The sequence below is a fragment of the Chiloscyllium punctatum genome, chromosome 1, assembly GCF_047496795.1.
Source record: "Chiloscyllium punctatum isolate Juve2018m chromosome 1, sChiPun1.3, whole genome shotgun sequence".
In the NCBI taxonomy this organism is placed as follows: domain Eukaryota; kingdom Metazoa; phylum Chordata; class Chondrichthyes; order Orectolobiformes; family Hemiscylliidae; genus Chiloscyllium; species Chiloscyllium punctatum.
The window spans coordinates 156,300,457-156,315,593 of NC_092739.1; the positions used below are offsets into that span (position 1 = coordinate 156,300,457).

Below are 15,137 nucleotides of genomic sequence, written 5' to 3' on the forward strand. Positions count from 1 at the left end.
CCGACAGAGTTTTACCTGTACTTCCACACACTGCGTCCGTCACTCCCGATGTGGTCTCCTCTACATTGGGAAGGCAGGACGCCAAATTGCCAATTGTTTCAGAGAACATCTCTGGGACACCAGAATTAAACAACCGCACCATCCAGTGGCCGAACACTTTAACTCCCCCTTCCACTCCTCCAAGGACGTGCAGGTGCTGGGCCTCCTCCACCACCAAACCCTAAGCACCCGACATCTGGAGGAAGAACACCTCATCTTCTTCCTTAAGATCCTCAATGGGATCAATGTGGATTTCATCTGTTTCCTCATTTCTCCTCTCTTTCCCACCCCACCTTATCCCAGATCCAACCTTTGAACTCAGCACCACCCTCTTGAACTGTCCTACCTGTCAGTCTTGAAAAATGTGTTGCTGGAAAAGCACAGCAGGTCAGGCAGCATCCAAGGAGCAGGAGAATTGATGTTTCGGGCATAAGCCCTTCTTCAGGAATGAGGAAGGTGTGCCAAGCAGGCTAAGATAAAAGGTGATTACCCAATTGAGTAGTATATATTGATGACCTGGGGGGATTTTTAGTCACAAATGGAAGGGACATTTGCAACATTTACTGGAATTGTTCAACCGACTTTGGGAGGCAGGCTTAGTGACAAACCTGGCTAAGAGTAAATTTGACAAAGCTCAAGTCACTTTCCTGGGCCATGTTATTGGACATGGACAAATGGTCCCATGGAATGCAACAACAAAAGTTATTGGGGAGTTTTCCATACCAGTGACAAAAAAAGGGCACTACTACGATACCTGTGACTACTGGGTTTTACCGGAAATTCATACCAAATTTCAGCTATGTGGCTCTAAAGAAAGGCACAAAAGTTTCAGTGGATGGTGGTCTGTCAGAAAGCATCTGACAACCTGAAAGCTGTATTAATCACTGCCCTGGTATTTGTTACATCTAATTACGCAAAGCCATCGATGCTGTGCTGTTACAAGAAGACAGTGAGAAGATAGAAAGACCCTCATATTTCTCCTGGAAACTGAACATTCATCTGCAGAAATACCTTACAGTTGAGAAGGAGACTTAGAGTGTGGTGTTGGCATTACAACATTTCAATGTTTATACTACCAGTAATGCATCTGAGACAATCGTATACACCGATCATAAATTTCTCCACAAATGTCAATGGGTTAAGGACAAACATGCCAGACTGTTTAGATGGAGCTTGTTGCCACAGTCATTCAATTCGACAACTGTGAATGTGGTAGGACGAAAAGTCATGATTGCCAATGCATTGTCAAGACTTGGATGAGAAACAGAGACGTTCAGTGGTAGGAGTACAACAAACGGAAACAGAATGTAGGTGAAAGTGAGGACTGCAGATGCTGAAGATTACAGTAGAGTGTGTGGTGCTGGAAAAGCAGCACAGTCAGGCAGCATCCGAGGAGCAGGAGTGTCGATGTTTCGGGCAAAAGCCCTTCATCAGAAATTAGGCTGGGAGCCTACAGGGTGGAAAGATAAAAGGGAAGAGGGGGTGCAGCTGGGACGGAGTTGAGAGTGCAATAGGTGGGTAGAGGTGGGGGTAATGGTGATAGGTCAGAGAGGAGGGTGGAGTGGATAGGTGGGAAGGAAGATGGACAAGTAGGACAGGTCATGAGGGTGGCGCCAATTTGGAAGATTGGAAGTGGGAAAAAGTGAGGGGTGAGGAGATGAGGAGGAAATTGGTGAAATCCACATTGATGCCATGGGGTTGGAGAGTCCCGAGGCAGAAGATAAGGCATTCTTCCTCCAGCCGACGGAGGCGACCCAGGACCTTCATGTTCTTGGCAGAGCGGGAGGGGGGAGTTGAGGTGTTCGGCCATGGAGCGGTGGGGTTGGTCGGTGTGGGTGTCCTTGAGATGTTCCCTGAAGCGCTCTGCAAGTAGGCATCCTGTCTCCCCAATGTAGGGAAGACCGCATCAGGAGCAACGGGATACAGTAAACAGAATGCAGTGGTGCATCTTTGCATGGTCATAGTTAATGCAATGTATATGTGTTGTAGGATACTAACAGTGTAAGATTAAGGGGTTTTTAAACGAAGCCATCACCGGATAGTGATAGTTCATTTGTTTTAATGGTGGTGGTGTGACGATATTGCTTTTTTAACAAGGTTATGTTGTCATTGATTTTTTTCAAGAGGGATCGCAAAGGCAGAGTTTCTGATATGTCTGGAAATATCTAATTGAAAACACTTAGGTTTTTTTCATATAAAAAACACTTATACAATGAAAGGAGAGTGGCCAATTCTCCCAGTTCAGGGATTTTCTTTTTAATTTAGTTTTATTTTTACGCTACTGTTTAAAAGAAAGCTGCTGGGGGTAAAGATTCCTAGATTCAAGAGATTTTCTGGCTAACTCTCTCCTATAAGAATTTGTGCTTGATTTTACCTTTTTTGCCAAAGGGAGCGTTTATGGGATGTTGCAGGAAATTGTTCAGCTCTTTGTTAAGTTGCATTTTCAAATTGATTGGATTTTCATTAGATAGGTTGCTCTAAATTTGGCTTTATTTTGTTTGTATTAAATAAATTCTGTTCTATTTAAAACTTGAGTGGTCGCTCCTGGAATATTCACCTCACATCTGCTTAAAACAACTAGAAAGTTAGGTTCTGGGCGATCTTAAAGTGTTTGAGGGGGTCTGGCCTGGTCCATACCAATAACAAATGTGTGGCATGATCAAGACATGAATGAGTTTCACTGTTAGACCAACTGAGATTAGGATAAAAATCAGGAAATATTGATGATAATAGATGATCTTCGAGATGAATAATTAACTTTAAATAATATGTATTGTTAATTGACAATTGAGGCTATTGTTAGATACAATAGTGTCAACAAGCTTTGTAATTAATGCCATTAGCATTATTAAAACACAAGAGGCTGCACATTTACAACCTCCAAGAAAACAAAGACAATGCATACTATATCAAACTACAATGCAATCAAGATCAATTGTAGTCCAATGGGTGCTGCAATTGTTAATAGGTCACTAAATAAGAGCTTCATCTTGTCACAGATTTCCTAAAAACAACACACCAAAACCAAAACAACACATCAACACGTACAGCACTTGCTCATGAATTTTTAAACAATCTAAAAATATTCCACAGTTATGGAGTTATCACAAAATTTCCAATGGTCATTTGACTCACTATATAGCCACAGAAAAACCTGCATCAGTACATGGTAAGCAATGGTTCCTTTGTGCACATTACATTGCGAATTGATTGTGAACAATTTCACACGCCAGTATTTCTTACCTGGGCAGGTGCAGCCTATTCTCTGCCACCTCAGCTCAGCCTGGCTCTTGCTAATTGGCTGAATGACCTGAGAGTCAGCCCGAATGCGAGGATTGTACACCTGGGGCAAAGAGAAAAGATATTCAGGAAATATAGTCTGAGAATGAGGACTGCACATTTTCAACACATTTCCCAGATCTCATTTTGACAGATTTAGCAAGTTCATTAGTGGGGAGAAAGGTAGCCAAAAGTCCAGAAAGCATGCATTTTCTGAGACAAAATTTAATAGAGTTTGGCAAAAAATTAAAATCTAAGCAGCAGCAATATTTTAATTAATTATCAGCCCACTCTTGAATTTAATGTGTGATGACCCATGTGCATTTGGGAAAAAATAAATACATTTTATGTTGAAGGTGATCATCCGTTTAAGTAGATTTCTCTAAAGAGGATTTCTTGTACAGAAACTGACTTCCATTTGATCACATAACTTGGTTAAGGGATAAACAAAAATAAAGTTCACAATGTTAATTGAAGAGAAAGTGACAGCAAAGCATTTTGGAGGCAGTTCTAGTATCAAGCAGGGTTTAATTTAAAACAAATTCCCAGCTCGGCGAACAGAACCACAACAACGAGCACCCGAGCTACAAATCTTCTACCAAACTTTAATTTAAAACAATTTAGCAGCAGAGTGAGGGAACATTGTGCTTTTCTTCATTAGGCGCTATATAAAAAGGTTTATACTTCTTGTTGACTGATAGAATATATATGATCGTAGAGCTGAATGTCTGAGACAGCTAAGCTTATTGAGTGGGTGGGAGTGATAAGTTGATTGACACAGTGAGAGAAGAGACAGATATATAGACCGAGAGACACAGACAGATTTGAGATTAGTTAAATTCTAAGAAATTTCTCCCCCAAAATGCAACCATGAAGTTTATTTTTTTTAAAAGCATGATTATAGAGGCACAGTCAATCTCAGCATTTCAGAACAAATTAAATCATAACTTAAGCAATATTTTTTTTTAAGTAGGAACAAAATACTTTATTTGAATTTAATTTATACTAACTGTCTTAACAATATACTATTACTTTAAATAATGCATGCCGTAATCAGAGCATGGGTTTCAAGAACTGCTCAGTGATACAATCACAACAATTGAAATGGTGGATTTACGAATAACAACTTGCATTCATACTGTATGTTAAAGTTAATTAACCTTCCAGCACACTTGCATCAGATGAAAATACCAAACATTTCCTTCATTTTTGTTTTCAGGACCTCAATAACACTGACAGAACACATTTGTTGTTCAGAAGACTAAATATCAATAGGAGGAATTAAGTCAATCATGCAACATAGATGTAGTACATTCGAGTACAAGTCCTGCATATTTCCTTCTTTAAAGATAATCCATTCTATATTCTTGTAGCTACTCCTACTGGACCTGCTGTCATGGTATGTTAAACTCATCTGTTTGGTGCCATCCTTGATGATCCTCTGCCTCTCGTTTGTGATGGGTCATCCACCCACCCCTAGGTAAAAACCGTTTTCTGCTGCCCTCCACTTTGCCCTCTAGAAGACAACCATGCAGCAGCTCTGATCAAATGGCTGAATTATTGACATTTTCTTGTCCAGACCTAATTTTTATCCTGTAAGTACGTCTGACTGAGTATTTCATCCATGTCTTGACAGAGTAATTTTGGCAACAGCCCACAGCACACTCCTCTCTTTACCCAAAATACATCTGATTGGACATTTTCTAGTCCGATGTTGAGTTTGATCTTTAGACAAATCCCATCTTTACTGGTGATGTCACAGTTAAACAGCACATGTATCAGCTATTGGTGTTAAGCAGAAATTAAATGCCTTAACATGGTCTATGTAGCAATGTTCTTCTTTACTTCTATATATTTATAGAAAATTCTTCTTGGGTAAAATACTCTCTCATTAAGAGATTTGCAAGATTATGGGGAAAAACAACAGTAATGGAACTTTAGAGCAATTTCAAGCAGTCAACATATAGGCATGATACGCTGAATTGTTCTTCCTGAGCTGAATCACTGATTTCACAGATGCATTGAGTTCTTTTCCATAATATGCCACTGTAGATATTTACTTACAATCACAGCCTAGGACTATAAGTACCACAGTCAAAGTAAAATGTTTGGAGGTGAAATTTGGAAGGAAGCAGTCTGGGAGAAATGGCTGATGACGACAACCTGAGTTAGAGGACAGAGTGATAGGCAAGCTCCAGAACAGCCTGCGGGAGAGATTTGGAAAGCAAGGTGAAAGCTTCCTACGTTAATGAGCTGATGACAGGTGAGAGACATGCAAGTGGAATTTATTCAGGAAAGGATGAGAATTACAGATTTCTGGGCAAGGTGGAGTTTAGATAGGGAGGAGCTCAGAAGATTGGACAGGACAGCATTGGGTACCACCTTTTGCCACACTAATTCAGCTTTACAGCCAATTCACTTCATTCAGACGACTGGACTCTAACTCCTCCAAGTTGCTTCCATAGCAATGCCTTCACAAATGGTCATAACAAAGTTGAAGAGAAAGCTGAAGTCAATTCCAGTTCCACTTAACTGGTTGATGTAAATTATAAAGATAATGAAGGGTACTTGGCATCAATATTAAAAATTAAAATTTAATAAATCATTTCTATAAATATTAGATGATGAGAGATTTTACTTGCATATTTAAAAAGGAGTCAAAGCACAATGCACAAAAAGACCAAGAGGTCCAGGGTCAAGTCCCACCTGCTCCAGACTGTGTAATAACATCTCTGGACAGGCTAATGAGAAAATGTGCATCAAATGAATTTATAACATGATGTGAACAGCACCAGCTACAGGCAACAGTCATGCACTGTAAACCCTGCTATTACTTAAGGAAGCACACCAGAAGGCTCAGTCTTTTTCTTCCTGCTTTTGATGCAATTCCCTTTCAGATTCTTAAGTGAGTGACTGGCTATGTCATGCCTTGCAGAAGAATGCAGAGAATCATTAACTGTGTCAGTCAAAACAGGAAAATTTCGTGTCTTTTGATTCAACAGTCCACTTAAACTGTGTGGAAATGTTTGTGAATTTATAATGACACCGATTTCCATGGTACAGAAAGTTTCTACTATAACAAGCTAGTTGACTATATTTAGAGCACTGAATAGTTTGAGTCTCTTTGTCTAATAATATACTGGCATTAGAGACAGTCCTGATAAAAGGGATTTTCTTAGGAGGTGGTGTGTAGTTTGCGTCTGTACTCAATGAAGCATAGAGGACCTCTTAATGAATATATAAAAGGTTCTTAACAGACTTGAGGGAGTAGATGAGGCCAAGTTGTTTCCCTTGGAGGAAGAGTCTAGGAGTAGAAGGCATAATCTCAGTTAGGATTGTCCATTTAAGACAAAGGAAGTTTTTATGTTCTCTCAAATGGGCAGTCAAGCTGTGAAATTCTGGGACAGAGATTCTTAATCAGTAAGGGAATCAAGGGTTCTAAGGATGAGACAAAATAGAGTTGAGCATTAACAGATCAGCCATGATCTTACTGAGTGGCAGAACAGACTTGACAGGTCAAATAGTCTAGGGTCATATGGAACAGAAACATACTCAAACGTAATAAAACTGCATTATACATTTATGCATTCAATAAGGAACATTGCTGCATATATCCTCTAAATTAGAAGGACTACTTTAAATCTGATTTAAATTTCACTTTAACATTAAAGCTGAATATGCATTTACAATGTTGAATAAAACAGATGAAATAATTATAAATCAATACTGAACATCAAAATAAAACAAACATCAAGTAAAACTGCATAGTTGTTACAGCAGCTCCAAGCCACCAATTATGGCGCAACCAACACTTGAAAATAAACGATCTGGTCATGTTTGCGAGACCTACTGGTCTGTTTTCTACATTACCATAGTAACCATACTTTAAACAAAGCTCACAGATGTAAGGCACTCATTAAAAGGTTGAGAGAAAAAAAACTATTAAATTAAAAGGTCCTGTTTGTGTCCTGAACAGTAAAGCCAATGCTGGCCTGGTTGAGATGTGAAACTGGATTCTATAAAAATCAAGCAGCTGGCAACAGAAAAAAAACAACTTGAGCAGATTGCAAGGCCACTGAAGAAAGAGGTAACTGGTGCCTTTGGGGTTTACATTTGAGATTTGGGTACCACCCAAGGAAATGACTTTACTCCACTTAGAGATAGCTGCACCAACTAGAATGCAAGCTGGTGAAAGTGAATTAAGACAACCAATCCTTGCCAATATCAATGGGGTTCTCTCTCTACTGTGTAAGCATGGAAGAATCAAGTAATGCTGTTGCAAATCCTCATACATTCCACATTATTCAAAAAAGTCTACTGATCACATAAGGGCAAGTGGCAATGGGTTTCCAAAAAATTGAGACACATACAGCAAAGTGTGCAATATTACCATTCAAAGGACTATGTTCACGCTACACACAAGAAATACATCTTTGCTAGTACGAAGTACAGTTATAAATGAAGTGCAGTTCCGAAAGTAATAAAATATAGAACAGTAGAGCACAGGAACAGGCCCTTCGACCCACTGTGTCTGTATGGACCATGATGCTATTCTAAACTACTGCTATCTAGCTGCACATGGCCCTGATCCATCTATTTCCTGCCTGTTAAGTGTCTGCCTAAATGCTTTTTAAAACTTTGCTGTTGCATTTGCTTCTACCAGATCCCCTTTAAACTTGCCTCCCTCACCTTAAACCTATGCGTGGCATTTCCACCACGGGAAGGAGACTCAACTTTATACATGCCTCCCAATTTTATCCATTTCTATCAGGTCACCTATCAGCCTCCAATGCTGTAGCGAAAACAACATAAGCTCTGAACAAATATGTTCAAATCTCTGCTTTGAACAAACGTGGACAATCTTAAAATTAGATTTCTCAGTTCTTAAAAGGCACTTCAGGGTAAGGCAGCTAAGTGGGTCAGGCAAAAACAAATAGGAGGTTTAAGCTGATAGAGTTGGATCAACTAAGGTGAGAGGAGGCTCATGGGAAAGGTGAATGTCAGTAGGGCTGAATTGTTGGAAAAATTCGACATCATTCAATTTATTTTTTGAGTTTAGCCCTTCTATGAAACAACTGGCACTCAGTTTACAACCTAAATGGTGAAAGTTACACTGATTAAAAAAAAAGCTCAGAATTACTGTTCATTGTTGATACTGAGTAGAGCGAGTTGCTTAGGAATTGCACATATCATATTTCAACTTGCACAGAGGAAATAATTTTACCTAGTCACCTGGCAGAACTTCTGATGGGTTGGGATGGAATCAGATACTTATTTTTCCAATGAACATGAATATCAAGACAAACATAAAGTGGGTAGTGGACCCTACTGATCAGATTCCTTCATTACAGGTAAGGTGGGAATGAACTTGCAAACGCTTACTTCCTGTTACCCATGTGCTATCTTGGCCAGCACAAATAAAACGACTTAAAAGGGGTAGGGAAAAAAAATGTCTCAAATCGGAAAGGACAGAACAGCAAAATGCAAATTTGTGGGGGTAACCAAAAAGATTGATGACAGGAAGGTGGTAGATGCTGCCTAATGAATGTTTGTAAAGCGTTTAATAAGGTTCCGCGTGGTAGATTAATTAGTAAAGTTAGCTCACATGGGATTCAGGGAGAGCTTTCCAACTGGACACCTGTGACCAATAGTGTTCTGCAGGGATCAGGGCTGGTTCCATTGTTGTTTATCATTTATATAGAAATAATTTGGATGAAAATTTAGGAGACATGGTTAGTAAGTTTGCAGATGACAACAAAATGGGTGGTGTAGTGCACAGTGAAGGCTTTCATTACAACCTGATCTTGATCAATTGGGTCAATCGGCCAAAGATTGGCAAATGAGGTTTAATTTGGATAAATATGAGCTGCTGCACTTTCATACAACAAAGAAGAGTGGCAGACTTATACAATTAATGGTCAGGCCCTGGATAGTGTTGGAGAAGAGACCTAGGAGTTCAGGTACATAATTCTTCGAAATTTGCTTCACAAGTAGACAGGGTGGTTGAGGCAGAGTTTAGGATGCTTGCCTTCACTGCTCAGATCATTGAGTATAAGAGTTGGGATGTCATGTTGACGTTGTATAGGACACTGGTGAGGTCTCTTCTGGAGTACTGTGTACTGTTGTCCTGCTGTAGGAAGGATATTATTAAATTGCAGAGGATTCAGAAAAGGTTTACCACAACACTGTCGTGAATGGAAAGTTTGAGCTATAAACATAGGCTGGGACTTCTTTCACTGGAGTATCGGATACAGAGGAGGTGACCTTATAGAGGTTTATGAAATCACGAGGGGCATAGATAAGGTGAATATCAAGGGTCTTTTCTATAGGGGTGGGGAGTTCAAAACTAGGGGGCACATTTTTAAGGTGAGAGGAGAAAGATTTAGAAGAACCAGAGGGGATTTTTTTTTTTAAAAACACACGCACACAGTGGCTCTTATTTAGAATGTAGTGTCAGAAGAAATGGCGAATGCAGTGCAGTGCAGTTACAACATTTAAAAGACATTGGATCGGTACATGATTAGGAAACATGTGGTGGGATTTGGGCAAAGCGCAAGAGGGTCTAGTCTGATTTGGGAACGTGGTTGGCATGGCCAAGTTGAACCGAAGGGTCTGTTTTCATGTTGTATGACTAAAAGTAGAAGTGCCTTCTTTTGAAGCAAATAACAACCTGGAATAGAAACGTCATTGTTAATAGCAAAAATTGCACCTAAAAGTGTAGAGTTCACTTACATTTTTCAGTTCCAGTCCAGAATCTATTACATAAGTGACATCAATATTAAATGATGAATCTGCTATTGAGTTTGTGATGATAACCTTCCTCCGGTAATTCTTGTCAGTCTGATTGCAATCTTCATAAATTCTTTGGAAATTGTTTCCGATGCCTGAATGTAAGGGAATGGGAATGAGCTCACCCAACTGAGACCCAAGAGCACCCCCTTCTGTCCGTATCATTTGACAGCAGTCTGTTATTTCCTGCAAAACAAGAGATGTCAGTGTACAGAAATTATGCCATTTTCTTGTTTGTCATCAGGAAACAACCACCTAGTTTAAGCAAGTTAAAGCAAAAAAAAAAAAGAGTCACTCAATTTCAGCAACCAGTTGGTGACATACACCATCACTATTCCTTAGTATGATTCAACCAAATATTACAATTTGAAGGAAGAATGAGGAACAGAAATGTAAATTATGTGGCACATTATTAAAGCAGGTACAGAAAGAGAGGACCTGGGTTTCACATATACAAATCTTTGAAGGTGACAAAGCCTCCTTAGACAGCTGTTGAAAACGTGCACAAGGTCATTGGCTTTGTGAATAGATGCCTCCAGAGAGTAAGGGGTGTGCATGGCACATAGTGGTCAGTTGGTGTGTCACCTCTTGCTTCCAGATCTCACCACTACCAAAGCAATATAATTTGAGAAGAAAGCTAAGAAAATAAGCCTCTCTTACAAGCACATAGCCTCTTCATCAGCAAGCCTCATTGTTCCTCCCGGTGCCACAGACGTAAATTGAGTACACCACTGATTCAGGCTAAATTATAGAGAGTCTGATATTTTAGATGAGACAGTGGCTGAAGGAGTAAGATCTTTAAGAAAATCTGGAGATGATCCCTATAGGAAATAACCTACCCTTTCAGAGGCAGCTTTCTGGTAACTCTTGCACAGCCGGCATCAAAAACGGCTGGTTTCATTGTTCTCATTGTGGTATTGCTAGTACTGCCCAAAGGGGAACCTGATACTTGGGCCAAAGAAAGGGGCTCCAGCTCATAAATCAGTTCTGAGTGTCCAAGGACTTTTAACTGGCGATAGAAATCACAAAGACTAAGATGCAGAAACTCCAAGAACACCAACAGGCTTACGGTGGGTGTTTGTGACATCTTCACTTCACTTGAATCAATAATTCCCAGCTATCCGTCAAAAAACAGCACCTGGATTGCCAAGGCTGCACTTATTGTGCCAAAGCTGAGAAATCATATCAACCAACAAAAAACTAATTACAAAGCTCACATGCACTAGGTTTATGTGCTCAGCACCCACCTCTAGAGCAACAGTGAATGTTAGACAAGTCAAGAAAAACAACTGAACACTTCCACTTCGATTGCATCAGACAAATTCTTGGCATCTCCTGGCAAGACCACAAAATAAATAATGGATGCACGCAGAGATGCAGAGATCCCCAGGTAGGCCTTTGAGTCAGCAATGACTATTTGTTGGGTCACGTGAATCAAACAGATGCTAGGCACATCTCCAAATACATGCTCTACGGTGCGGTGACTACAGGCAGAGATGAACAGATTGCCCACTACTGCCATATCAAGATGTCACAGAATTATTACAGGGCAGGAGGCGGCTATTCAGTCCATTGGATCTGCACTGGCTCTTGGAGCATGATTCGATGCTGATTTCCTGATTATCCTGTAACCCTCTATATAGTTATTAAAAATGAATGTCTGAAATGAACCTGATCCTATCACAATTCTAGGAAATGCATACCAGACCGTAACCAGTAGAGACATTGAGAAGATTTCTCAGCTGGCATTTGGTTTTGCTGCAAAAACACTTTCCGACTGGTTCTCAGTTCTGTTGTGAGTAAGGACAGTCTTGCTTTATCCCAACCATTCACAACTTTGAAAACTTCTATTAAATCACATCTTAGGCTTCTACTCTACACGGAAAACAGTCTGAACTTCTCCAATCTACATTCACAATTGAAGTTTCTCATCGCTGGAATTATTTTCATAAACATCTTCTGCATTCTCTCTAGTCCTTCCTGAAGGATGGCACCCAGAACTGCACACAATATTCCAAATGATCTAACTAATGTTCAATGTAAGTTCATCATAAGCTCCCTGCTCTTGTACTGTGCTCCTATGAATGAAGCCAAGAATATTATATACTTTATGAACAGCCCCAACTGAAGATTTCTGCATGTACTCAGGTCTTTTTGCTGCTGCACACTCTTTACAATATTACAACAAGGTCTTAAGTTTGCAGTGAGTGGAGTTGATACCTGAAAATCCTTGCTGCTGACTGACAACAGATGAAGTGCCTGGGGACCAGCAGTCTGCAAGGGTGTGGTAAAAGCACAAAACAAACAATGGGAATAGAGAAAGCAAAGCTTACCAGAGTATAACACCATTAGTTAACTTCAAGCTGACACTAGTCATTTATGCCAGCTGAGGAAAAGACAGCCACTCATGAATCAGCCGTTCAATCCACTATTGGTAATGTCCAACATGGCTGCAGTCTATGGTCTCCCAAAGCGCACAGATTCCACCACATTGCGGGAAAAAAAACCATAAAGCTATGCTAAACTCTTAAGATCACTGGCTAATTTCTGCAACATTAAATTCTGGATGGTAGATGAATAAACATGTTGTGGTCTTGGATAGGGTTCAGGAGAGCGGCGGAGAATTGCACAAGGGGTGAGGGACTTCTGTTATGTGGAGATACTGGAAATGAAATGGTGGCACAGTGGCTCAATGGCTAGCACTGCTGCCTCACAATGCCAAGGACCCAGGCTTGATTCCAACCTCAGGCGACTGTGTGGAGTTTGCACATTCTCCCAGTGTTTGCTTGGGTTTCCTCCAGCTGCTCTGCTGTCCTCAAAAAGACCAAAGATCGACTGACCATGTTAAATTGCCCATAATGTCCAGAAATGTGCAGTGGATTAGTCATGGGAAATGCAGGGTTATGGGGTAGGGAAGAGGGTTGGGTCAGTGTAGACATGATGAGCTGAACAGCCTGCTTCTATTCTTTAGAGATTCGATGATTCTACTCATCCTACTCAAACGTTATGGTGGGAACTTATGGAGGCATAGAGTTATTATAAATTTTGGAAAATAGATAGGTAGAAAGTATTTCCATGGGTAGGATAGTTGGCAACGAGTTGACAGATTTCCTACCTGTACCTCTTGCTCACCTGGATTTGGAAAGTGCTGAAACCAGATGGACCATTATACATGGACTAAGGCTCCAGAAATGACAATGGCAGAAACAGCCCTGTTGACCCTGTAAAGTCCCCCTTCTTAATATCTGGGATTTTGTACCCAAGTTTGGAGAGCTATCTCACAGTCTAGTCAAGCAACAGCTTGATAGTCACACTCATGGAACCTTCTAGACAATGTCCCAGACACTACCAAGACCATCCCTGGATGTGCCCAGTCGTACTAGGACAGCTGGAGCAGAGGCGACTGCAAAATGGCATTTGGTAGAAACAGCCACGGAGTCTCACAGCATCAGGTCAAACCTGGGCAAGGAAGCCTCCTGCCAATTACCATGTACTGCCCCCACTCTGCTTCAGTTGATAAATCAGTGGCTCTTCCATGTTGAAAACTGCTCAGCAGGAGCAAAGAGTGCCAACGACAGAAAATTTCTTTGGCTTTCCACAGTATTTCAGGGTGGGGGACTTTAATGTCCATTGCCAATAGTGCTTCGATATGCACAAGCATGAAAGGGTGGCCAAAGCCTAAAGGACATAGCTACCAGACCATACTCTGGCCCGGTGGTGAGGGAACCAACAGGTAAAAACATACCTTGAACTCATCTTTACTAATCTGACTGCCAGTGATGCATCTGCCCACAACAGTATTGATTAGAGAGTGACCATCTAATCAATACTGTTGTCCTTATCGAGACAGTCTTCACATTGAGGATGTCCTTCATTGTGTTACCATCACAGTGGGGCTGACATCGATCTAGCAACTGAAGACTGGCAACTGTGCCTCATGAATGCCCATCACCATTTTGAGATTGTTCCTTCAAAACAACCTACAACTCTACTCACTGTACCATCATCATCAAAAATACCTAAAAATGAGGTGTCAACTGCATGGAACAACAAAACGGGCTACCTGCATGTAAAACTGGGCCATGGAATTCCACAAACAGCATATCTGATCTAAACCCTGCAGTGATGTCACATCCAGTCATGAATGGTGGTGGATAATTAAACAACTCACGAGAGAAAAAAGGTAGCCCCACAGCTATCTCCGTCCTCAATAATAAGGGAGCCCAAAACACAGGAATGCAAATCCTCAGAAGTGCAGAGTGGAAAATCCATTTTGGTCTTCGCCCGAGGTCCAAAGCATCCTAGTGTAATATAAAGTGAATCAAACTGACTGATCTAAGAGGAAGCTGAAGATACGCAAATGACATAGACCTAGCAATGTTCTGACAATAGTATTAAAGAGCTGTGCTCCATCACATGTCACTTCCCAGCCAGATGTTCCAGCCTTGGTTTAAAAACTTGGGACAAAAGCACTGAATTCAGGTGAGTGTGACTGCACTCGATCGGACAGGGTGACAAAGGAACCCTAGCAAAACTGGAGTAAATGGGAATCAGATACAAAACTCCACGGGGATTGTGCAATGGTTACTCCTTCTGATGGTGTAATGAACAGACAAGTTCACATACCCTGCACATTGCTGCTATTTAATGCCCTCTTGAATGACTCAATTGAACCCGCCTCCACAGTTCCAGGAAGTACATTCCAGATACTGAACACTTACTACATGAAAAAGTTTATTTATCTTTTATTTGGCATTTGCACTTTTTGCAAAACACTAAAACTGTACCCTCTGGTTCTACAATCTTTTATAAATGAGGATAGCTTCACGCTATCAAAATCCCTCATAATCCTGAAAATGTTTATCAAAACTTCTTCTTAGTTTTCTCCTTTCCAACTTCTCCAATATATCTTCACAACTCAACTGTGTCTTACCTGAAATGATTTCCAAATCTCTTCCGCGTGCTTGACAATGTTCCAGACCCCACCATCACACCCCTGGTTATTTACTATCTCACTGGTAGGGCATGCC

At 40.7% G+C, this 15,137-nt stretch overlaps 1 protein-coding gene across 5 annotated transcripts in view; it reads right to left on the minus strand.

The window, feature by feature from the left end:
* The window catches only part of LOC140481329 (putative pre-mRNA-splicing factor ATP-dependent RNA helicase DHX32), a 129,399-nt gene that overhangs the window by 51,608 nt on the left and 62,654 nt on the right, over positions 1 to 15,137 (minus strand). For all 5 annotated transcript variants that reach the window (XM_072577358.1, XM_072577329.1, XM_072577337.1 and 2 more), the window contains 2 exons: positions 10,051 to 10,293; positions 3,283 to 3,382 (listed from right to left, as the gene is read on the minus strand). In XM_072577358.1, the coding sequence (XP_072433459.1) occupies positions 3,283 to 3,382; positions 10,051 to 10,293 (343 nt within the window). The remainder of the gene's footprint in view (positions 1 to 3,282; positions 3,383 to 10,050; positions 10,294 to 15,137) is intronic.